The 26500-nt window shown below is 36.1% G+C and overlaps 1 protein-coding gene across 3 annotated transcripts in view; it reads right to left on the bottom strand.

Annotated features, from left to right (window-relative positions):
• The window catches only part of LOC149786241 (uncharacterized), a 111232-nt gene extending 86014 nt beyond the window's left edge, over positions 1–25218 (bottom strand). For all 3 annotated transcript variants that reach the window (XR_016424894.1, XR_016424893.1, XM_089976613.1), the window contains exons 1-3: positions 25115–25218; positions 20271–20457; positions 8327–9459 (exon numbers count right to left, since the gene is read on the bottom strand). Coding sequence is in view for 1 of the 3 variants with exons in the window: in XM_089976613.1 (XP_089832739.1) it covers positions 8327–9459; positions 20271–20457; positions 25115–25130 (1336 nt within the window). In the remaining 2 variants the exon portion in view is untranslated. The remainder of the gene's footprint in view (positions 1–8326; positions 9460–20270; positions 20458–25114) is intronic.
• Positions 25219–26500: the final 1282 nt, after the last annotated feature.

Here is a 26500-nt window from a genome sequence, read left to right on the forward strand (position 1 = left end):
GCAGGAGGTATATTGATAACAAGATTTTCAAAACAGATGCCACAAAGGCCATGCTGGATGTCAGCTCAGCATCATTTTCATTCAGGACCATCTATAATCATACAAAGTCAGAAGGAGCAGCAGTAACAATTTTTAATATGGCCACCATGACAGCTATGTTGGACATCAACTCAGCACACATTTTCAATAGGACCACTGGCAAGTCATAAGAAATCTTTCAGTGTAAACTGCATACTGATATGATCATTTATTCATCAGAAGTAGCAATTACAAGATTTGCACTGAAGCTAGAAGTGATGGGTGATTTGCAAAGGACTGTGCTCTCTGCAATTTGTTTGGAAGACCTTTAAATTAAAAAAATGCAGCAGGAAAATCAGAGTTTCTGGAAGATGGGCATTCAGGGGCCATAACCCTTCATAAAGACAATGTGTAATGCTGGAAATGAAACTCAATATAAAGGTGCATTATAACTTTAGGAAAAAATGCAATATCTATTAGTAAAATTATGCCAAAATAAGCAAAGTTTGGAAAACCTGCAATCGGGGGCCACAACTCTTTTAAATGACGAGTAACACCTAAGTCTGGAGGATGAGTTATGGGGAGGAGGCACAAATCATATAAACAAAACTAAACCCATAAGAGGCACACATGAATGTACCTGCAACAATGTACATACCAAACTGCATTAAAATATTTACTGGTTATCAGTAACATCGCACATAAAGTTCTGAAGTTAATTATCAAGTGCCATAACTCTATTCAAAACTCACCAAAGGCATATCAGGATCTTAAGCTAATCATTATTAATGTATACACCAAACTGAATCAGAACATGTTGAATGGTTTCTGGGCTATGCAGGTTACAAGGATTTGTTGCAGATGGATAAAAGACAATACAACATTAAGCTTGGACCTTAAAAGACAAAATCTTTAAAAGGCATTTCCACATGTAATAGGCAATTCCCTTACCAAAAATGGCATCAGATTATGAATCTTGTTGAATGGCCATAATGATGGAAGCCATAGTAGACTTGTTGGATGTCCGATTGTCCCCAATTTTATTCAGGACCATCTTGCAAGTCATAAGAGATCTTTTAGTAGAAACATAATGCTTGTATGACCATCCTCTTAGAAGGAGTATAATGAAAATAAGATTTTCAATATGATCACCACTGCAGACATGCTGAATTTCAAATCTGTACCCTTTTCATTTAAAACCATCTAGGGATCATAAGAAGTCATTTATTGAAACCCTAATGTTGACAAGAAATCCTTCTGAGGAGTAGAAATATAAATATTTTCTATATGGTTACTATGAAAGCCATGCTGAACAGTTTGGCACCATTTTCATAGAGGACCAATTAAAACTAATAAGTCTTTTAGCTAAAGACTTCTGTCAATGGAAATATCCTTTCAGAGCAGCAGTAAAAATAAAATTTGTAATATGACCACCACTGATGCTATGCTGTCTGTCAAATCAGCACCAGTTTCATTTAGGACCATATACTAGTCGTAAAAAGTCTTTTAATTAGAATCCCCATTTCCATGTGACCATCATCCATATAGTAGGCATAATGTTAACAACATTTTCAAGATGGCTACCATTACAGAAATGCTGGATGTCACATTGCATTTTAATATAGGACTATCTACAAGTCAAAAATGTCTTTTGATGAAATGCCATGCCAATAAGACCATAACTTCAAGTACATGTAATAATAACAAGATTTTTAAGAAGGCCATCATGTCAGCCATGCTGGACATAAAAATGGCGTAATTTTCAATTTGGACCAACTAGGCCTCAGGATGATAACATTGATCAAATCATAATACCTTAGGGAGAACTACTACCACTTTGTAAATCCATCCCTACTAGATTAAAACTTTTTAACTAGCTGGTAGTCAGAGCGATCTTCCCTTGATACTAGGATTGATGCCAAATCCAGTGAAATCAACAGTTACTACTGGAGCTGAAGGCATGCTCTCAACATCAATGTAACTGCAGACAGGCTGGGAGGGCATATTTTTATTACGATTAGGCAAGTATTAGTATCTTCTTCAAATACATTACCAATTAAAAATACCTTATGAGAATAGGTAAGAGGTGGAGGGAAATACATCTCCTTACCCTGGAGAGACCGCCAGTCCCCTAATGTATCTACAGCTTCTAGATAACCTAAACAAACTCCACACTGGAGAGCAGCTTCAAAAGGGAAAACTTATTCACTTCTGCAAGTCCAGTTGAAGTCATGAAGCTGCAGCATTATGAAGCTTTCATTTACCTGGAATCGTAGCCTTGTGCACCATGGGTTTCACCAGATGGAGTTAAGCCTTTTAGGATGAAAGATCACTAAAATAAAGAATGAAGAAGTGGAACTCAGATCTCCATTCCAAGGCATGGATAATAACAGAGAACATTTTTGCTCTTATGCAATATTTGTGGCGCCTATCCTAACTTCATGAGCCAAGATGCAAAGCAAATTCATTGGTGTGGAGTTATTCCTGATATGCGGAAAATACAGACCATTTTTCCAGGATGAAAGTGTCTGCACTCATAGACATATATACACTGTATTGTCATTTCCCTCTTTTTGAGGACAAGAGGCATGATCTATGCAACAGCTTGCTCTTCCTTAAGTACCATTCCAGAGCTCACAATGGGTCTTGTAGCCATCTGTCAATGCAGTGAGGAGGCAGGACTTATATGTGAGGTGAACCAATGATGCTCTTAAAAGCAGTTTAAATGGTGTCTTGTTCAGTCAGGTTACTGCCCATGATAAATTCAACATGGGCAAGGATCTAATGTCATTGGCCAGGTGAAATCCAAAATGAACAGAAGATAAGATAGGTCTTTGATTTGTTCAGTATCCTCTCTTCCATGATAAAGCAGTATGCCAGTGATCATTGAACAGTAGGTTTTAATTGCGACTGGTGCAAACTGTTTCTCATCAAAAAGCCATAGGAAGTTAGCTATTGAGGTATGGATGCCTGTTGTGGTACAGATTTATTGTGTACACCTCTGAGACGTTCTTCCACTGTCTTTGTAATTCTTGATTCTCCACCACTAGTTAGAACTGTTTGTTCATAAGGTTGGATTTTAATAAGAACCGGACATGCAGGTTCAATAACTCTGGGCTGGGAAGAAACACCTGCCATCATGGTTGCTTAAAGCAGATGAGGGAATATCTTGATTCCTGGGGATTCTGTTGCAAGATTGATGAGGTTGATCCAAGAGTTCCCATTTGAGTGGAGTAATCAGGATGAGGAGACATCCCAATTCTTTGCTTCCAGTGTCACCTTTGGAACCTGAGGTGTTGAAGGAGGAGGTGTATACATCTGGAGAAAGTACATTGATTATCCAGGCCTTTTGAATCAAGGACTGGTGAAACAAAGGTTGGGATTTTAGCATTCCACCTTGTTGCCATAGTTCGATTCCATTGGGCACCTACTGAGTGAAAACTGAGGGATTAAGAGACCATTCTGTTTACATCAGTTGGTTCTTGTGGAACAATGAACTGCCAACACATTAGCCAGCCTAGGATACGTCAAACTTAAACTTGGATTTGTCACTGAGGACACTTTAGAAATTCTCAAACAAAAATACAAATTCTGGGGACTTGGTTCCATCTTGCTGTTTGAAACAAGTCACCACTGGGGAGTTGTCAGACAGAATGAGAACTCCATTCCCTTGAAGGTTCTTTAGCCAACAATAAAAAGCATTCAGAATGGTTTTCATCGTGAGAATATTGATATGTACATGATGCTTCTGAGGAGGCCACACTCATCTGGCATCCTGAAATAGTAGGAGACTCGCTCCCCCAAGACCTCTATGATCATATCATGCTCATTATGATTGCTGGAGGTAGTACTTGCAGATGTATCCCTAATGTGGGTCCATTTAGGTTTCCCTGCGTTTTGAGATGCAACCTCATCAGATTGTGAAAGTTGGTCTGTGATGTTTTACCCCAACCCCTTGTATTATACATGTATTTATAAGTCTGTAAGTGGAGCCAGGTAAGCTTTGTTTTTCCAAGTACCTAAGTTGGCTAATCCTCTTACGTAACCCAGTCTTTGTTTGAGCTCTTGAGTGGAAATCTGGCGGGAATCTTTGTACATGGGAACACGTGACGTAGACAACTTCAAAGAGCCGGAAGCCGACAATGGTAGGCTGGACAGTACATGGGGACACACAGACTGACATTTTTATGATTGACAGTTCGATCAAATGACCAGAGTCCGTCGCCATCCAATCGGGATGCGTTGTAGGTGGGACTTGATTCCAGAAACTGGCATAAGACTTGTACAAGCCTGAAATTCGTCAGTTGGGGTTTAAGAGTCGCAGTGACACACACTCCGTTAGCCATTCGTAAAATTTGGCGGAATTTAGGAAATTCATGAAATAGCTTCGATCAGGAAGCTTTCGGGGGACGAAAGAATTTCAGAGAATTTCGGGGGACGAGAGAAGTTCAGAGAATTTCGGGTGACGGTGAGAGATACCGAGTGAATTTTGGGTGACCTCAAGGGATACCGTCAAGGGTTCCGGATACTAGAAGAGGAACCGGAAGTCAAGATAACGGCAAGGAACAAGGATTATAGAAGAGGAAGCGGAAGTGGAGATCACGAAAGGAGAGAAAGACAAGGGAACGAAGAGATTTAGATGAGTAGCACTCAAGAAGGGAAAAATCTCCTCACACTGTGAACTCAAATGATGATCAAAGGGATCATTGGGTGAAAGAGAGACATTGATTACTTTAAATTCTTTTAAATTTCATTTATTAAATTGTTATTGTTTAAATTTCATCTTTGTATTTCTTTTAATTTAACTGTCGGCATTGCTGACTGGGGGCTCGTAGCCATAAATATATTTAGTCAATAAATAATATAGTGTCCAGAATTAACCTTCTGAATAAGGACCAGGGGAACTTCTCATAATTCGTTAAAGTCTATAAGAAGAACCCCACCCCTAGACAACCACTACACCCCCACATGGTCCAATGGTAAAAGGTTTGGCCTCCATTTAGACCACAGAATCATTGTAATGGGAGCCCAAGAAGGTGACTCAAGACTTAGACATCTGCTCCTGCATTGAACAAAACCCAGAAAGCAAAGGAATTCTCTAGCAAATGGATTGTTCTGTATAAGCAACGAATCTACCATTGTACTAAAACAATTCTCGTTCCTCTATATACTGTTTACCTGAATGCTGTGTTCCAGACCATGTTGACCGAAATCTTGAAATGGAGGGTAACAAGTGAAATCATGTCTTGCTCCAAAATATAACTAGCATTTAACAGCTGTTGCTCCATTTCATCAAGAACCGAAGAGCATAACAGTCGACTGAATGTGACAACCAAGTGATGAGTGCTGCATTTCTAGCTGAAGGAACCTTGGGAAAAGAGGTGCACTAAACATGATACTGACTCCTCTAGAAACCACTTGTCAGGTCCAAATGTCATTATGGTAAATCTTCCCCAATTGGCAATGAAAGATTAAAGCCTTCCCCCTACCAGGATCTCTGAAAAGGGTTTGGCATGAAAGTACGTCATTTGAGATGGGAGGGTCACATGGAAAAGCTAGCAAAAACGAATGCCCTACTTCTGCCTCTTTTCTACTTTAGGAGAAGTGTGGTTTTCAATGGTTGTAAATTCAGTAGGACTCCTTCCCAGTGGCTGTCTTCTAGGGATGTCTCTGCAACCTTTTACTGATTGCCTTGTAAATCCCTTTGCTGTAGCCATGACTATAAAGGATTTAATGAATGCATCCCTGGTGTATTGTTGCAAATTCTGTTAACCTGATCATTAAAATAATGATTTGATCACAATGGTTGCGAGCACATATTGGACTATGATGGTCTTTAAGAAAGGTAGAGGTAGAAAGCACTGCATCTTGTTCCACCTGCTGTAATTTCATAGGTGCTTTATGGCCAAGGCTATTGTATGTTTGGCTTATGTTTATTAAGTAATCAGGCTCCCACACATATCTGGTGAGATTCAAGGTGGGAGAAGATAAGCAGCATTCCATCAATTGAAAGACTGCCATAGATATTAGATACAAAGCTGACCTTATGGTCTCAGCATTATGAATCAACTGATGAGTATTCAGTTGGAAAACTGGTGTTTGGGGCTTGTAGAACTGCCAACAATTATTTGATGTAAGGCACTTGTGAGAAATAATGTCAGTAGATGCTTGGGACTTGTAACTGACTATGTAAGCAGCACAGAATGTCTGTAACTTGTCACATTGTGGAAGCAATTGAAAGTAGATTCTTCTGTAGTCAATGGTCAAAGAGGAGTGATGGGGACAGAAATCTGATGTGAATGGGTGGAAAACTTCATCAGACCGAGCCTGTCAGGCTGAGTTTCACTCATGAAAGTAAAATCTAATAACGATAAGGGAATTCCAAAGCCAGTTTTCAACATTTTGGATTTAGTGAAACTGTTGTCTCTTGTGCTGCCTGTGAAGAAGTTGGAAAAGAATGTCAAGGATGGCGCTTCACTACATTCCAGCATGTTACGAGTCAGATCCCATTACTTCCAAGGTGTCGCTAGGTACTGGCTTACATCTGGTGACTAAGGCTTGAGGATGAACGAAGAGGCTTCTCTTGGAAACTGTGGTACCAAGGTGAACATCAGATGCCAGAAGTGTCCTGGGGTACTATATGTGTTAGATTGATCCATGAGTGTCTACAAAAACTGGACATCGTCCATGAGAGTAATGGTATAGACATCGTCCACAGAAGTACTAGCAGCATTATGTGGGTTAGAAAGTGCCTGTATAAACTGAAGTCATCCGCAGGAAGTGCCGAGCAGTACAATGAGTGTCTACAAAAACTGGACATCGTCCATGAGAGTGCTGGTATAGACATCGTCCACAGAAGTACTAGCAGCATTATGTGGGTTAGAAAGTGTCTGTATAAACTGAAATCATCCGTAGGAAGTGCCAAGCAGTACAATGCGAGTTAGACTGCAGAATAACCGAGTTCATGATCTAGGTTCTTGGGTAGTGAGGCACTAAGCTGTCACTGAAAGCACTAAGTGCCAAGAGGCACTATGTGAGTCATGGAACTGGACAAGTTCATTTTTCTGGTAGCTGATGCTTGATAATCAATCGTGGTCATGGCCCACTGCAATAAAAAGTTATATGCCCAGTTCCAGTCACGAACAGAACATGGCCATATTGACTGGCATTATGTTGTCCAGTTCTTGAGTTTCAATGGGGTAGTTCCCTGCAGTCAGTCCATAATTCTGATGTGTGACACTGTAACTGAGGCTGTTGTTGCTGCCCTTGGTTTTGAACCATTGCATCCAGGCTGATGATGTTTTCATCCTTCAAGTTATGCTTCTGCTTCTAACTCTTAGTATCCACAAAATTGCTGCTAAATTATTTCTGTCCATAATATGCAAGTCTGACAGTGCTTGTCAGACCAGTCTCACCCACAGTCTAAATCTAAGAAACAATAGTGCAGGCAATATATATATATATATATATATATATATATATATATATATATATATATATATATATATATATATATATGAAGTGCAGCATGTGTCCTGCTTTATTAACTAATGGGTTTCCGTGCAGAGTTACACACTGTGGTACATAGCTGTAAAAGGGCATATGTGGCATGCACAGGTAGTGAGTTAGAGCATTGCTTTTAATACTTGCAAAGTTGATGCTTTATAATCAATTCAAGTAATAAGTTACCTGTAGGAACACTAATAATTTTACTGCCTATACAGGTAAAATCACAGAGTTGTTGCTGCAGTAACTATATGTATGAAGTGGACACTATTTGTAAACCATGTGTAGAAAATGTACCTGTATGTATCCGACCATGGCAGAACCTATACAATAAAATGAAGTAGTTTTCTAAAATAGACCCAAAACCTGCACATAAAAAGGCATCATTATTGATACTTAGATGCCACAATAACCACTGTGAGACAATGTTATCTGTAGGATGGCCCAATGACATATATAACTATGAACTGGACATTAAGACAAGAAAATATAGAAAACTTACCTGCATGTATCCCATTATAGCAGAAATTATACAGCAAGATAAAATGAGTTTTCTACATCATGCACCAGATCTAATTTGGTTATAGCAATCTGAGGGGACAAATTATGTGGATGGAAGCAGTGTCCCCTGCCCTGGTGATCCAAGGTTCAGCACTGTCACAATGCTTAAGTACATCACAATGTGTTCACTGATGGCAAACATGAAAATTACATTCACAAAATATATTCACTTATAGATAATGATATGAAAATAGGAAGAAAGATACACTAATATCTGCAGTTCTAAACTAACATTACATACTTGTTTCTTCATTAAGGGGAAAGAACTGCCCATCCTTCCACACCATCCGAATCTGGTCACCCGATGAATCCTTGATTAGATAAATCATGTCCTCCTGAAGTTCCCCACCCCCAGCCACCTTCACTGTTTGTGAGCTTGCAACTTGTGCAATATTGTAACCCTTCTGGCTTGTAGCTGTTGATGCAGGCATACCTGTAGAAGAACCAGAGGACCGATGTAAAATATTTGGTGGGGAAGTCCTACTCAATGAGGTTGCTGTGGTAGAGGAACCCACTGAACCAATCACCTTGAACGCCTGAGAAATCCCTGAAGTTATTTGCCCTCCCATTTGCTGCTGTGGGGCCCCTGTCTGTGTAATTGTTACAACTTTAGGTATCTGAACTTTTCCTGCTCGGGATGAAGTTCCTCTTCCTCGACCGTGACCCCTTCCTTTTCCTCCACCTCTCCCTGGCGAGAAAGCTGATGTAGAATACTGAGAGTTGTTTAATAAAGTTGTTGAATTATGTCCTTGCCCACCTGTGGTAACTATTACAATGTTTGCTGTTGAAGGTTTGGCCTGTTGTAGTATCTGTGTTAATACAGGAGAACCAGAAGATGGGCTAGCCACATCATCTGAATGTCCTTGCAGGTTCTGAGAAACACCTACAGTGTGAAACTGTGAGCTGAGAATCTGCACTGGTTGTGTGTTTTGCACACTGCTATCTATAATTTGTACAGGTGCCTGATTCAGAGTCTGTCTTGGCTTGATTGGAATGTTTGCCACATTCTGCACACTTTGAATTTGTGTTGTTGGATTCTGTCCAAATGCAATTATTTTTTGTGGACTTGTCACAGCTCCTGGCTTATTCACTGCCACTTGCTGGCCACTTTGCAAACCCTTAGTAACAACCTGTGAAGTCTGACAATTGTTACTGATGATTATATAACAGTTGTTACTTGAGGTAGGCTGTGGAATCAGTTGTTGAGGCTGCTGTTGTGATTGCTGGTTTAGTTGATGTTTAGGCTGTTGTTGCTGCACCTTCTGAGGTTCTGGAGTTATGGATTGTTGAACTATAGATGTTGTGGGTCCATGGCTGGTTTCAGTGGTATAAACAAACTTTTGTTTGTCCTCTGCTGGGCTGAATACATGCCTTCTGAAAGTAAAATGGTACACTGTCCATCAGCTCAGTTAAATAGCTATTATTTCTCGAAGTGTGATCATGCTCTTATGTAAAAATGGAATTAAATGTTAACCTAATGGAGATTCAGAATAAAATAGGAGTATTACTTTTTATAAGGAGCTGCCACATGAATACAAGAAAATTCTTACACTTTAACTCATAATAAAAATTCTAACATATGATTGGAAAAAATTGAATTGATGACAGTAACAAAAAAAAATTTGCATTTTGCCTCGGTGTCATGGATTTTATTGTGAATTTTGAGGGCCAGTGTATATAATGAAACTGACATATGTAAATTACAAAAACACCAAGCAGCACAATTTGAATTCCAAATACTAAATTAAGGGAGAAAATGATAATTTGAGCTCCATGATGCCTTCAACCAGTTGAAAAATGTTTGTGTCATAAAAGTCAGAAAAACTTGGGTCAGAGTCTATTCAAGAAATCAATAAAAGTTAAAATTGTGCAAAACATTTACAAGCATTACTTTCATACTCCTGAGTGGGTTCAAGTCTAGGGCTCGGCCAATGTGGATATGTGAGAGAGTTTGCCAGTAGCTTCTCATGGGTCGGTGTTTCTTTCCGGGGTTTTCCCTGCTTCTTCCTCCACCATTTAAACTGGCTGCCATGTAAAGCCTATCGTGTGCTGCAAAATTGTGCCAAACCCTATAGCAACAACTTTCATAATCTCCCTCATTGCAGTGGAAGCAGTTCTAGATAACATAATTAATATGCAAGCTGACCAAGTTCTAAGGAACAACAAAGCCTAGGACCAAGTTCTAAGGAAATACAATGCCTAGGACCAATTTCTAAGGAAATACAATGCATAGAACAAAGTTCTAAGGAAATACAATGTTGTAGTTGTAGTAGGGTTTAACACCATTTTTCAGCACACGATAGGCTATGCATGGCAGCCAGTATTAATGGTGGAGGAAGAACCCCGGAAAACCCCAGAAGGAACCACCAACCCACGAGAAGCTACTGGCAAGCTTTCTCACATATCCACATTGTCTGAATCCAAGACTCGAACCCAAGCAGACAGAGGTGAGATGGCAGTGATCCGTAACGGAGAGCGCTTTAGACCACTCGGCCATTCGGGGCCCAGAAATACAATGTAAAGGACCATATGAATAGTCAGTGGCATTAATACATGTATCAGAAATATACTCCTGTAAAAAAGAAATGTATAGGCCAATGTGACCCACATTCTCATGGGGCCCAGTGTTCCAGCTAGTAATATTTACTGACAGATTTCTATCCATTATGAACCATACCCCATCCTCTATCTCTCAACACAGACTTGAATTTTATGGAGAAGTGACATCTTCCCTGGGACAACCCATGAAGAAGTGAGAAATGAACATATAAGTTTTGTAAAACTTAAGAAATAATTTAATTATGAAAGTTATCGAATGAAAATGTAAGAGAACTTGCAGTATTATTAAGTGAATGCAAAAAAAAAAAAAGAGTCGAATCACCTAACCCTTCCAACAAAAGGTGAGGCAAAAAAGTAAGGTAATTAAAAATACTAAATAACAGACAAACTTTATTTATAGCAACTTTATCCATTGATAAGATGTCCACTCTTTCATTAATGCTGCATTCTCGTGGCTATACAATAGTTTTCAATTCACTTGTAAACATTTAACCACTTCCTGCAGGCCAACAAATTATGCTCCATAATAAATTTGCAAAAGAGAGTTTCTGCATTCATAATGGCAAAATCTAAGTCAGTAATTCCTTTTTGGGCTCAAGGAATGATAAAAATGTCATTGGTAAACTTCACAAAACAGCTAAATCCTTGTGTTTCTTCATGGAAAAATTTGTTTTAAAGTTGTCATTCCCTCTATGTGTAACAATGAAATTTTGATTATAGGTATCATAAAAGGCAACGGTTTCTCCTTTTGTTGAACTCAGGATCACTGGAAAAAGTTGCACGTACTCTCATTTGAACTTCCGTGTCCATTGTTTTTGTTTAATCATTTTGGTAGCTCATCATCAGAGTCAGTTTCATGGATATATTTTTCTTTCTTTATTGCCTTATTTGGTTACACTAATATCAGATCCAAACAAAAAACTATTCTGGAACTGAATTTATGATTTTACTTATACATTCATAAGGGAAAGAGGGAAAACTGTAATGGTGTTATTTACCTCTAAAAACTGTAAAATTTACACCAAATTCATAAGAGTAGGCAACTCTGAATTATCCTAAAAATGTTCTACTCAAGTTCAAAAGAATCAAATGTTCCAAATAAATTTCAGATAATCAGATGTATGTATCACAATGACATTGTCCAGAATTCCTTTGAACAAGTCAAAATAGTCCCTGAATAATGTTCAATTCCACTGATCACTTTGTAATTTCAATGAATAATCCAAACATATATCTCCTCTCAAGTTATCTAAACACAACATCAAACAAGTCTACAGATCAATTTCATCAAATGAAGTCAGAATCTGAAACTGGAATTAATTCAATCAATTCAAAATAGGAATGAATCTGATTGCTTAGTTTTCTCCCCATATACACCTTCAAGAGTCTATTAAAACTATATGCTGCAATATACCCCATGTGACAGATCTTACTACTCAATGTAATATTTCAAAATACCTATTCATGTGACCTAACCCATTAAACGGGAAATAACTTAATTCTTCCAAGAATCCATCTGACCCTAATGGGAAATAACCACAAAACAAGTAAACAGGTCTTAATATTAATGGTCATAAATATCTATATCAACAACTATTTACAGATCATACACAATCTACACTCTTAACATCTTAAAATATAATTTTATACCCATGAACAAAAATTATCTTGTATCTTGATTATAGATGATTATTACAATTTATGGTCATGAATAAAAAGAACACACAATATAGACACAACAACATGTAACAAGAGTTACAAAAATACAGATATACATAACACCTCCTTTCTTAAAGTAAAAAAAGATTTTTGCAATAAATCTTTCTTTGTCCATATCAATCAGACATACAAAATGATAATAACAATAAAATTATGCAGGAAGATGTTTTATGAATAACAAAAAATGTATACAAATTAATGTAATACATAACTGCTGTACACATGAAAGTGCATCTTTGATCAGCTTGTCTTTTCCCTTGATGTGACAGATGTCGATGTTGTATTCTTGCAACATCAAACTCCACCTAAATAATCTGATTTTTATTTTTCATTTTGTTCATGGTATTCAGGGGGTTGTGATCACTTTATACAACAATCAAAGAAGCAGAATCTACACTTCAAAGTGTCGTAAATCCAAAATTAAAGCCAAACACTCCTCAATTGTGGAATAAATTTCTCTGATGACAATTGAACACTGGATGATCCACATCATTTTTGTCTTCCTGAATGAATACACCATCAACTTCTTCACTTGCATCAACAGACATCTTAAATGACTGGTTAAAACCTGGAGCTGGAAGAACTGGTGCAATTTTAAGTATGTCCTGAAAAGCACAGGGAATTCAGAGATAGCCTTAACCTTAACTTCTACAGGCTTAACTTGACCATGTCCCACAAATGTATCACAAGCTCTGCAAAACTAACTTATACATAAAGATCTTTCCATATGTCACTGTATATAATGACCTCATCAATGTACACATCAAAGCCATCCATACCTCAAGTTACCATGTTCATTAAAATATTGGAATAATGAGGGAGAATTTTTCATACTAAATGGTATTATTTTACACTGGTAGAGTCCATCTGGAGTTGCAAAGGCTGAAATTTCCTTTGCTCTATCTATAAGTGGTATCTGCCAGAAACTTGTTAACAGGCTGAACATAGTGACATATTTTGGAATTCTTGCATTTCCAATGTTGACAACAGTCATCAATTCTTGGTACTGGATATGAATCTGTTTTTGATGACAGTGTTCACTTTTCTGTAGTCAGTGCACATACAGAAAGTATTATCTGGTTTCAACATCAACATTTTGTTTGAACACATTGGAACATATGGAAACAAGTGCTCATATTCACATATTAGCTGCTTTAATTCATTCTTTTCTTTGATTGTAGAAGTGAAAGTTTCTGGTCCAAATTCTCTAATATTTCTTTATTTTGAAGACTATTTGAAACCAAGTCACTACAGTCCAGTTGCATGCCATCATTTAAATCTTGACTGTATGGGACAGGCATAACTACATGGACTGGATGATAAAAAGTGCTATCACTATCAACATACTCTTTTAGCATATTTACATGGGAGAGTTGTTTCTGTTGTTCTCCACACAGAAGTATTAGTGTTATAATTTAAATCACTTTCTTTTTAACATGATAAAGACCATAATATACAGCCTGAAGAGCATCAAGTATGGGCAAGAAAGACAGAACTGTATAAAGAGGCTAAAAAGCTTCCTTTGCAACTTTGTCCAGCCTTTGTTTCATTTTTGAGCGAGTAGACTCAAATTAGTTCTTGTTATTTCACAATCAAAAAACATACACAGATGAATTTGTGAATCCTCTACTAAGTTTCTCTACCAACAACATCAATGATTCAAGGAAGGTATGTTAAAAAAAATCATTCAAAAGGAGTAAAACCAGTTATCTGACAAATAAAACAAGATCTACAGTATTTGGAACATGACTTCTAATTTGTGGCCAATAAAGATGATAAGTAACACATCATAAGATCATACAAGCAGAGTTGCCAACCTTCCAGACTCGCAATTAGTAACTTTGATGGTCAGTACTGCATTATATGAAAATCCCAAAATAAAAATAAAACATATTATTTACACTGATTATATGTACCAATTTATTTGCAGCCAAAACATATTGATATCCATAAACTTCACATTATTTGTCACGATATGATGCTGTGGCATACTTGACCTTCTTCAATTAGGTCATGGTAAAATTGTTTCCAAAACAGCTCAGGCTTCTTGCCTGCTAGTTAATCTTGCTGACTAAAATTATTGCAAATTTTCAGCATCGAAGGAGGCACTAAAGTATGTCTTTGTTTTCCTCAGAATAGGAAATAATCTTTCACTGTCATTGTTGCTGATCTACAACTGAGAAAGGCAGGTTATGTTGAACAAGAAAGTTCACAAACAATGCTTCAGCATTGGTAGCATGCAGGACTTGAGTAGGTGGCTTAAAGTAATCCAAAACTGAAATCTGCTGAGGTGCTACAGCAATGTGCTTTTTCACATCGTTTTAACACAAGCCCACATGGGCTCATATCATTGCTTACAATTTATATGTCCTACATGTACTATTTAATAATATTACTACATGGTACTTGAATGACAGGTAAATTGTGCACATTCCCAATTGTAACATTTGTGGCACACTACCATGCAACAAGCATATTGTACATTGATGTTTGATGGCTGAATGCTAGACCAATTTTTGGTGTACTCAAATCTATACTTCACTTTTGGTCGAATACAAATCTTTTTCCTTGAGGTGAAACATTTTAACTGCAGTGTAGCTTAATTACAAAATGGTATTAATCCAGAAGATGAAATGTCTAACAGTGACTGATTAATGGTGTCTGCGCATGCATGGAAGACTGTGAACTGTAGCAAATTACAATACATGCTAATCTTTCAATATATAAAAGATTCCAACACTCAAAAAAGCTGTCTTCATGTAGTGATTATTTAAATAAAAAACAGTTACAGTTGCTATGAATATGTACATGTGTCATTAAAAAACAAAAATCAGTTGGACCCCAGTTTTCTAAAAGAGTATTTGTAAAACTACTGTTCTAAATATATATTATATACTTTAAAATGCTTGCTACAGGGCATACCATAACACTGGATATAGTTCTACTAACTAGCAATACAGAACCGTTATGGGTATCAGTGACCACTGCTGCTATTTTGACTAACACTTAATGAATAAAATTTGTTTTATTCATGATTAAAGCCAATTAAGAATTAATGAATTAGTGATTTTTCTGCATGCAGAATGAATCGCTATTGAGAGTTGTGAAATTCACACCAAAATCATGAGGGTTGGCAGGTCTGTATAAGGAAGTTTAATTGCCAAAACTAAGAATTTCCTGTCTATAAACTTAGGAACAATAATTTGATAGCTCATGACCATTCTTTCACAAAATAGCAAGTTGGTACCCCTGCTGCTTCAGTTTCACTAATAGCCCCCTGAAACAAAGATCTCAGGATCTTTTTCCTGTCTGATGACAAATAACTGTCATTTGTCACCCTGATTAGAAATGAGAATATGAGTGGTAAAATGAGGATCACTGTGATTAATGCCTTTTGACTGATCAACACTTGGAGGTGACCACATCAAAATGCCTAACCAATAAATGTATCAGCTAAAGGAATAATTTCACGATCAATTTCATTCTCAAAAGCTCCTTTGCCACAGCTCCAGTAAATGCACAAGCAGGGTATAAATCAGGAATTGTATTCCCAATAGGATCAACTTTTGGATCCAAATAAGGCTCGTCAGTTACAAGCTGATTCACCACAACCCTATATCCAGCTAAGTCACTGCCTAGCAGTAAACGAACACCCTCAATAAGCAAAGGACTGACAGTGCTGTTAGAAACTGGTCCTGAAACTAAGTCTGACATTAAATTAACATTATAGAGTGGAATTTGAATAAAGCAGCAATCTACTCCTTAAACAAGAACACTTTCAGAAGAAGAAGACTTCTCAGGCAAAGGCAAAGCAACTGATAATAAAAGACTGAGAAGCTCGCATGTTCCTTAATACTTTAATTTGGATAGGATTGGCCAAATCACCAATAAGTGACATAGGACCTTTCGACATGAATGGTTCATAATTTTCCATAATGAAATCAGACTGGGGTTTGTTGGATCCAACAAATGCCTTGTTTCCAATACATGACCATAACCATGATCTTTGAGAAATGAGCATTTGGAACAGCTCTGCCTTTATTCTGTTTCTTATTTTTTAACTCAAAGCAATCAGAAACAACATTCCCTATTTTATTGCAATAACTGCATGTAAGAAGAGAGAAAGATTTCTGATCAGGCTTATCATATGTTTGATTCCTATAAGTTGTGCCAGATTGAAACTTGTAAGTACATGTACTCATATGAAACTGATTTGGTTTCTTACTAGGAACATGCTGAGTGGAAAACTTATTGACAAACAAAACTTTGTGAGTCATGGGATAGTCATCAGCTGTACAAGCAAGATTTTCCAAAGTGTCTAACTGGTGCTAATCAGGTATTGATCTCATTATCGATGCAATTCTTGAACTCTTTGATTAACATGAATTGTCCAAGCATTTCATAATCTGTATCAATCTTTTCATATGCTCGCCACCTGTCAACTTGTTCATTTTCTCTATATATAAGGTATGTATGTTTGTGTGCTCTGTTTCTCTGTTCTCTTATTTGACTTGTTTGAACTATGTCCTCTTGTGCTCATCATGCATATACAGTGTGACCCCACTAAAGCCACTCCATTGTAACACAAATTCAGACATAACATGCTTATGGCATGGCTCCCGAAATTTCATACAAATGTATTTTTTAATGCATGGAAATTCTTAAAAGTATGAAAAAAAACATTTATTCAGGGACTGCACACAAGCTAAATTTCCAATCTTTTGAAACTGTAGATATTTGGCCATCAAGTTAACTGAAGACACGGTATCTCGCAAAGGAGTTTGTTAAACTTTTTAATTTGTTCATGTTTTCATTTTCCCATGAATAGCCTCATCTCCTGGGTAGCCTCAGCATGATGATAGCTGTCTCCAGCTGACCAAAATTTAAACCAATTAAGTACAAGTAGCATATAAACTACTATGGGCACATGCTACTGGTGACTTGTTCAGTGACATTCTGATAAAGATCAAACGTGAACAACTGTTTATTTCATGTGTTATTTGTGTTTTCTAACGAGATTTGACTAATACATCAAATTTATAGCATGTGATCTATACTCAAAGTCAAATTCAAGGATTTTTTATATACATGTACAGTACTTAACAGATTACGGATTGTACAACAAATGTAAGTTGTCAATATACAAGTGTATTTCAGACTCATTTGTTTTCATTTAATCAAAAGAATGCATTTTTGCACCCACTTTTATTATCTCCATCCCAATTTTTTTAGATACATGCATCATTTTCTTCAGCTAACTGACTTGGTTGGTTATAACACAGTTCGAGTTCTATGAACCCCAACCACCATGTTATAGTGGGATCACAATGTATTTGCATTTAAAATTGGTTTAAGCAATACTTCATATTCAAGTAAAATATTCTGTGTCACACGTCATTACTGATTTTTAAAACAGAAATCAAGGTACATGGAAACAATTCTAAAGGATTACAAATATACAAGAAACAGAATGGAATGACTTTATACAGATGAGAATTACTAGGTAGACACACGTTTGCTACACACGGATATCTATACTACAAACTCTGTAACATCATTTTTTGGTGATGTGTGCACGATCAAGACGGTGGCAATTACAATTAAAATTCTCTAACCTGTATGACAATGCAACATAAAACAGAAAAATCTATACTTACATGTCCTTTTTATGATTCAGATGTAGTTTTGTTTCAATTTATTTTAATGGCCATGGTTATAACTAAGGCTGCAAATAATATATCACGATTTATGCTGCAATATTATCATGATACCATTTTAGAATACTGCGATATCTTGCTCATATTTATACAGTATGAAACAGAACATCAAAACTTTCAATAAGTTTTAAAATGCAGGCAACAGTGACATTTGTTGAGAACGTACTCTACAAAATTCAATTTAATGTGGTATAACCAAGCACAAGTCAACAAGTATCTATATGTTATGACTTTCTTTGAACAATATTTTAAATCAGTTAAATTTGGAATATTTTTTTGTTCAAAATGGATCAAAGAAATGAAAAGGGATATTAAATCCTTTGTTTTAACTTTAATGACACTGCTTCCTTTGATGGCACTTCCTAAGTTCTTTGTTTTAACATTAAATACACAGCATTCTTAGACAGCAATTCATCATTAAAGGCACCGGCAAGATCAAAGATTCATAACATATATATAAAATCTACACATACAAGTTACTTGTTACAGTTGTCAAATTTTACTGCATTTCTAAATAGACAATTGTAGCTTCTTTTCCAGCACGTTTTTTTAAATTAAAGCATATCATTATACTATAATTTGTACAAGTGTTATCATTTTATACAAATGTTTTAAAATATTTCAATATAATTGTGATACAACATGAAATGTCACAATATGGCTGAACAGTTATCATTGCAGCCCTAGTTACAGCAATAGATACCTTGCATGGTGTACACAGCATGTATGTACTCCCTTTGAAAGCATATGAAGCAAGATCATGATGCTTATTATGTAGATTAGATTGTTTTGTCATGGGTTTAATATTGCACTTGCCAATGACTATATTTTCCCAAATAAACTATACTCTGCAACAACTGAGCATAGAATGATTTCAGAAATTTTAAAAGTATGAAGGGATCAAAGAATTCTCAGCTATATTACAACTGTGCCTGGTAAATACATTTGCAGACATTAAGTTGGCTATGATTCATAATGGGGGGCACAGTGCCATGCCTTTCTTTCCGAATTCCTCTCTACTTTTCATGGAGTTCCTTTGTTTTCATAATGCCCCTCAAACTTTTCCACTTCATTCCATGAGGAATGTTAAATTTCGTTCCAATCTTTTGTCAATTTATAAGGTATAGGCAACTGGAAATACATTTCTGATCTCTTCTTTGCCTACCATTTCTTTGCAACGGAAGAAGTGTCCAATGGCTGTCCAGCTCGTGCTGAGTATGAATCATGCCAACTATGTTAACACAATAGTTACTAAACAAAAAAGGTTCATAAAATCCATGAAAGCTAACAAATTTCTGTATGACTGTTTGTAATAGCTGAAGCCAGAATTTGCCATATTGTCATCTAAAGACTTCTAAATGCTTCATAAACGATGACAATGGAATAAGATAAAGATTCCAATCACCCATAAAGCAGCTAATTAACAGTCATATTTACAATTGCTACACATTCTGTATTATCATTTCTCCCAACTTTTCCTTATTTCCTGGTAGTGTGGGAACCCTGTGTAATTAATATTTCCATGTAATACTGGTGAAAATTTGATAACTCAAGATGTACTAGAAATCTGGAATAGGACTGTCAGTTGGAATATCACATTCTGAGAAAGAATTATAACTATGGTAACAAAATTATGCATCTGAAAAAAAAATTATGGCAGAAAACAGTAATTGCTAAAGTGCTGCTTTGAGGCAAAACTCCTTAGTCAAAATTGATACTGGCTCAAAAAATTCAAAACTAAATAAAAAATTCAGATATATATGCGCCTAGTCTTTTCAAAAAAAGTATACCACTAAAGCAAGTATCCACTTCTACATTTTGTTCTTGAAGGGTTCATAATCAAAAGCTGATTTAAAATCTTTGATGAATATATCAAGATAATAAAGGTTCATTATTGTATTTTGTTAACCATTAAATATTCTTTATTACATTAACAAGAGTTAGGGACAAGGGTATAATCTTAGACTGTGAGTTAAGTTACCCTGGAAAAACTTCAATAACTACAACTTTTCATTTTATCAATGTTTTCTCCTTGTAGTATAGTAAATTTCTTCATCGCATTAAAACCTCCCATCTGATGCCATTCCCTTTATGATACAGTGTTCTCACTGCCCTTTTGTCACCAAGTATTACATTACTCTGATATTACATTAACATTAAAACTGTTCTGGCTGGTTGTGGAAAACCTACTGGTTTTTTGAAGTACTTCCTGGACTTTTGCGCATAAGATGCTGCACTAATTTGCTCTTCTCAAGGGGTGTGTTGGAATGTGGCCATTCAATGTTGGATTCAGAATGGGAATCTGTCACTGCAGATGAACTAAATCGGTTTGATGCACTCCAACCAAGATCTGATGTAGCTTCACTTTCATTCAGTGCTGGAAATAAAATAATTTTTTGTTTTCATGCAAATGTATACAAGGTATATTCAAAAATAGTTTAAAAACATTAAATTCTAAATATTTTCATTTCTTCAATTTTAAGTTATATTTTTAGAATCTGATTTCTGAAATTGCTAAGCCAGACTAGCCCAAAAACTCAAACTTGTTGGGCTTGTCAACCTTCAAATAATAAATTCTGAATTCACAATGGCTTTCCTTGTAGCTTCTGTGCTAAGCTCACTGGTCAATGTAAGCAGAGTACCATGGTATTTCATTTTACTGTCCACCCATTAATGAATACTCTGCTATTTAGTGACCATCAAGGCATGGTCTACTCTAGTGATTATTTACCAATGGGTCTGAATCACTCCTATGGTATAGGTTTTGAAATTAACATACTATGCACAAAAATACCTTTTTTTCTTTCAGGCTTACCATTACTGTGACCTCTGACTATTTGATAAAAACAATCCTAACATTTCTTTATTACCCAAAGTGACATTGACCCTTGGCCATAATATGTACATGCTTCATCTTTAGCCCAAATGCAAGCTATTTATAAAGTTTGGTATTTATAGATTGTGCAAAACCATAATTAATGAGAGGAAACAAAAACAGGAACAGACAAACGAATGGATGTCATAACATGACAATCTCTGCCTTATGGCTGGGATATAGAAAATGTTGAGATTTGTAAAAACAGTTAACTATGAAAGTTCCTGTGTGTAAAAGGTGTTTATAAGCTGGATGGTGGCTGTGCATGAGAACACAGTATGCATGTACTTTTACCTTTCTTTTCTGAGAAACCATAGTTATTAATTCTTATATCAATGAAACTGCAGCCTGAGTTTTACTGGTCACTCCCTCTCATTTATCCATTTAAAGTTTACAACCATGGCATCTAACAACACATTTTTTAATCAAACATACTGATAAATATACACTGTACACTGTAGCACATGAAATATAGTCTAAAATTTGTCAATTTTGCTGGTCAGTGGCAGGTTGTTTTTCTGAAGAAAAAAGATTGTTAGTTATTTGTAACCATAACATCAATTCCATGAAGCAATCTTTTCCCTTAAATCATCGTAAATATTCAGATCAATGAATTATATATTAAGATACCATCTACTAACTTTCCTGATTTCTGATGGCGACTCACTATCAACTGAGAATCATCTCAAAACACATTAGAAAAAATGATAAAATGGCACAAGATCAGACAAGTTAGACAATGCAGCATTGCTTGTCGAAAGGCCTGACAAAGTTGACATGCATTATACAAAGCATACTGTAACTTATCAAAATAGCAATTAGAAAAGCAAACCAACTTTAGCTTAGCATATCAACTTTTAAAACCTCCCCCTCCACTATGATAATATCTTAGGTCATACACACACATCAAGGTTTGATAGTTCTCTTGTGTTTCTACTTTAAGCACTTAAGAAAGTATAAGAGTTTTAAAAGCTGGAAATTGGTTGCTGAATGAGAATCTTACCTTTAACCAGTTTCAGTTCTGTGCCTTAGATGATTCAATACCATGCCAGTACTATAACTTATGTGAGCCAAGTACATTGCATTTCACCATTTTTTCACCACTACTTTCTACTTTTGTAAAATGAAACATTACATCACTCATTTTTGTCAGCCATTTTCATTTTGACAGCATTACAAGTCATAGGTAAATACCTTATTTGTTTCAACGGAATACAGATTTTGCAAGTTTCCATGACAAACACAAAACCAATCATTTACACTGTGGCCCGGTGAGCTAAAACCTGAGGGTCCCAGGTTAGTTACTAAGAATCAACAGGATGCACAGTCTGAGAAAAATGGTGTCTCCAAGAGAAGCATCTTAATGTCCAGGATGTAGGACAATTTATGCATGTAACAGGTACCATAAAAAAATAATCTCTGACATGATACATACCTACATTGGCCCTCACTAAAAGATGTCTGAAACCTGACATATACCATCAACAAAAGACTCCATTAATATTCCAACTTTCCCTGCATTATTATCAGCTGGAACCTACTTTTAGCTGATGTAATGCTTAACCATCTTTTTATGAACTGTGACAAGCCAGTTATGTAATGATGCTAAGAATAGCTGAGGTCAACTGAGGAAAGTGCACTCTAGTTTTCATATGGACCATGATAGTATATACTAAGTCAGGGGTCAGCAACCTGCAGCACTCGTGCAACCTTTGCGGCACTTGTGCCACAAGGTGGCACATCAAGAAATTGTGTGTGGCATGTGAAGGGTAGCCTAAAATCTTGATTTTAAAATTGTTACTCTCTTACAGGTGACACATGCTTGTTCATTTTTTGATTATATTAAAGTTTTATTCAAAAACACTTTAAAGTTTTAACGATGTGGCTGATTATATTTTGCAAGAGAACTGCCACGATTGATATAGTTGTGGTCATTTAGTCTGTTCTGGTGTATTGCCCATACCTTAGTTGACCTCAGCTATTCTTAGCATACTTACATAACCCAAAAGGCAAAATGTCAATAAATCTGAACTTTCATAGAACTTTTGATCGATCGACAAGTAATTACCAGGGTTTCACAAATCAATCTTTTATGCAAATAGTGCCTTTTAGCTGCTCAGATCTTATTGTTCAAGCCCAACACCAAGAATTTTAGTAATTTTCAGTGTAATGAAGGCTCGCTGTATTTGTAAAGTAAACTGGTTTGGTTTGATTTTGTTGGTTTATGATGCCTATTTTTAGCACATGACTAAAGACTGCAAGACTGTCCCAAAACACCATAAGACTGTCCCAAAACACCATAAGACTGTCCCACCATAAGACTGTCCCAAAACACCCTCTGCTACCTAGGATACATGTATATATTTGAATAAAATCAAAGAAGAAAAAAAAAAAAACAGTTATCAGGTGTGCATGACATAATTAGTAAAATTCTGCATTGCATATTTACTGATTGAAATTGGCAGTTGTTTTTTTCTTGTTGGTAATTGTCAAGGGAAAGAAATCTATTGTTTTTAATACAGGCAAAGGTAGAGATATGTGAAATTTAAAGAAATAATGCCTTTTAAAAATTACATTATTTATACAGAAATATAAATGTTCATGTCAAATAAATTTACAATAAGGTATTGAAATATGCGAGTCTTGCTGCATTCTCTCTCTCTTGGATGATAGATAATGATTCAAGTATTGTATTAAATTAAAACTGAACAAGTTCTAAGTAAATCACTTATATATATATATGTGTGTGTGTGTGTGTGTGTGTGTGTGCAATAAACAAGGAAGAAAATAAAGGAAAGAAAAAATAACAAGATAAATAAAAAGGCCATGGAGAAAGCTTTTTGCCATGATGAGGCCTGGATATATATGAATAAATGAAAAAATTGAGTATTCAATTACTTTGCAGTTCATCTGATATTCATTTATCCAGATAATACAGAACATTACAGTTTCATTATAGGGTTAGATTTATAAAGCTCAAGACTTTACCAGGTTTTCCTCATTGTCATCACTGATTATACTGGGGATTTAAAAAAGACCTTGTATATGTTAAATATTAAAACAACTTTTAATTCCCTTTATTTTGGTATATGTCTGATGTGTTTCTCTGGACACTTAAATCAGTACTTAGAATCAGATACATTAACAATAACTCTTTCATCACTGTGTGGGACTAAGTAATCAGCTTAAAAACATTTTGGGGATTGTAAATTAGCCATTTTTGGGCATGTAAATTTGAATGATTTCTGTTCTGAGAAACAAAATTCAACTGCAAAACATGGGGTGTTTTGATGAGTCTTGAGATGATTAGTCACTCCCCATGATAAACTATCAATGGCATCCTGTATATCTGGTTGAAGAAGAACCCAGAAGGACCCCAGGAAAAACCACTGATCATTGGAGAGGAACTGGCAAGCTTTCTCACATACCCACGCTGGCTGAGCTGTGAATCAAACACACGCAGACAGAGATGAGATGTGTGAGCGATCAGCTTAAAAACATTTTGGGGATTGTAAATTTGCCATTTGTGGGCATTTAAATTTAAATGATTTCTGTTCTGAGAAACGAAATTCAACTGCAAAACATGGGGTGTTTTCATGAGTCTTGAGATGATTAGTCGCTCTTCCTGAAATTAAACTATCAATGGCACCATCCTTACACTTGCAGTGAGTGCTTTTGGCCATATTTCCATCCTCATCCCTTCCAAAGTTGAAGAAAACATGAACTACAGTCATAGATGTACATATTCTGCTCTACAGGATCTATCCCTAGCTGTGAACAAATACTTTTTACGACATTTTCTGGTATATGTGTATAGTATATATTCAGGATTTTGACTCTACTAGGACAGTTCCGTTGTGCTCATATTTAAGACACGATGGTTCGAGAAAAAAGGGGTGGGAGTTAAATGTCAATTCCAGTAGCCATACATAAATTTCACATTGCCTACAAACTGAAATAACTGACACAATCCATCGAAAACGAGGATACGATTTACTCATACAATAATGCCAAAGTAACGTCAGTTACGTAACGAATATCTTAAAATGAAGATCGTGTGCATTGTGATCATTTAAAATCACCCATGTTTCAATGATTTTATCCCCCATATTACATCAGTTACGCCATTAAATTACATATCGATGCAATCTGTATGTACCCGGTAGCAAAGACATCTTTCAAAATAAGGAAATTTCATGAACTGGCAGCAAGACTTCATTCAAAATCAGGCTGCTATATACCACCATCCTTACACTTGCAGCGATTACACATTTAACGGTTGCCGTAATATTATTTAGCACATACAAACACGCGAGAGGCTCTGAAAAAAAGTTAAGATCATGCTTATTTTTTTTTACTTGAAATAATTATTACCGACAGTATTAAAAAAATTATTTTGTTTCAATAGTCATAAGATTTCCTAACATTTACGACAACATATAGCTCCACCCACCGCGCGCGTAACTTTGCAGGGGACATAACTATTGCGAACACATCTACTTAAATTGCATTCTCTCCGATGGGTATGTGTACCGTAGTAGGTTTATTAAATTTTGCTTTCTCTTTATAAAATCTACAGTAAGAGCATGATTATATTGCTGTTTGATCCTAGTAGTTCAAGAAATTTAAAACTGATCGAAATTATGTTCTGACGATTTGATTAGGATCCCAAATCGGTAAATGTTGAAGTTGTCACGAAAACCAGTTTATAAAAACAAACAAAAAAAAAAAACCTATAAAATAAACACTGATCGTGTGCAACGTTCCATCACATAGATTTATTTATCTCTATAAGGACTGCACGATGTTTTACATACGTTGAACAAACTCAACGAAAGCTGGCAACACAATTGTAAAGTGCAAACCAAATTTAAAGAGCAGAATCTATAGTGATAACCAAATTAGGACGGTATACGGAGCACTCTTACAGTTTAAACTAACTTACCATATACTTTACTGAAATGTACGGGTTTTCATAGGCTATAAATGTAAATCATCATAGTTCATGTTAGTTCTAAATCAATTTATGCACAATTAAATTCCTTCTAATGCACGTGCATTTGCAACAACATGATTGCTTCTTTTTCTTTCCTTTTCAGAACGTTTCCTTCTAATTGGCACCGAATACTCATTGTACTGAGGTGCCGTTAAACGCTCTTTCTAATGATGATAAACAAAAACAATGCGAGTTCTAATCTCGGTCACAATTGTCAGCTTTGGTGTCTTGTAAAGAATTTACTACAGTAACGTTTATAGTGGAGTGGTCGGGTCTGGAGCATAAGAGACATTAACATTACGCTGTAGGGTTAGATGTAAATGGCGCTTGGGGACATAAAGGGAAATCCTTAGCTAGTATTGTCCATACGTTTACGCTAGTGTGGTACCTGGGAGCACAATGGGAAATTTTATAGCAAATTTTAACATGATCATTCCTCTCGCGCATTATCAATTTTTTAGTTTTACGGGCATAAGGGGAACTAGCATTAGTCAATAGGTTTACATGGAAATAGTACTTGGGGGTATAACGGGAATGGTAATGTTAAGT

The sequence above is a fragment of the Sinohyriopsis cumingii genome, chromosome 12, assembly GCF_028554795.1.
Source record: "Sinohyriopsis cumingii isolate HCF-2022 chromosome 12, ASM2855479v2, whole genome shotgun sequence".
Classification (NCBI taxonomy): domain Eukaryota; kingdom Metazoa; phylum Mollusca; class Bivalvia; order Unionida; family Unionidae; genus Sinohyriopsis; species Sinohyriopsis cumingii.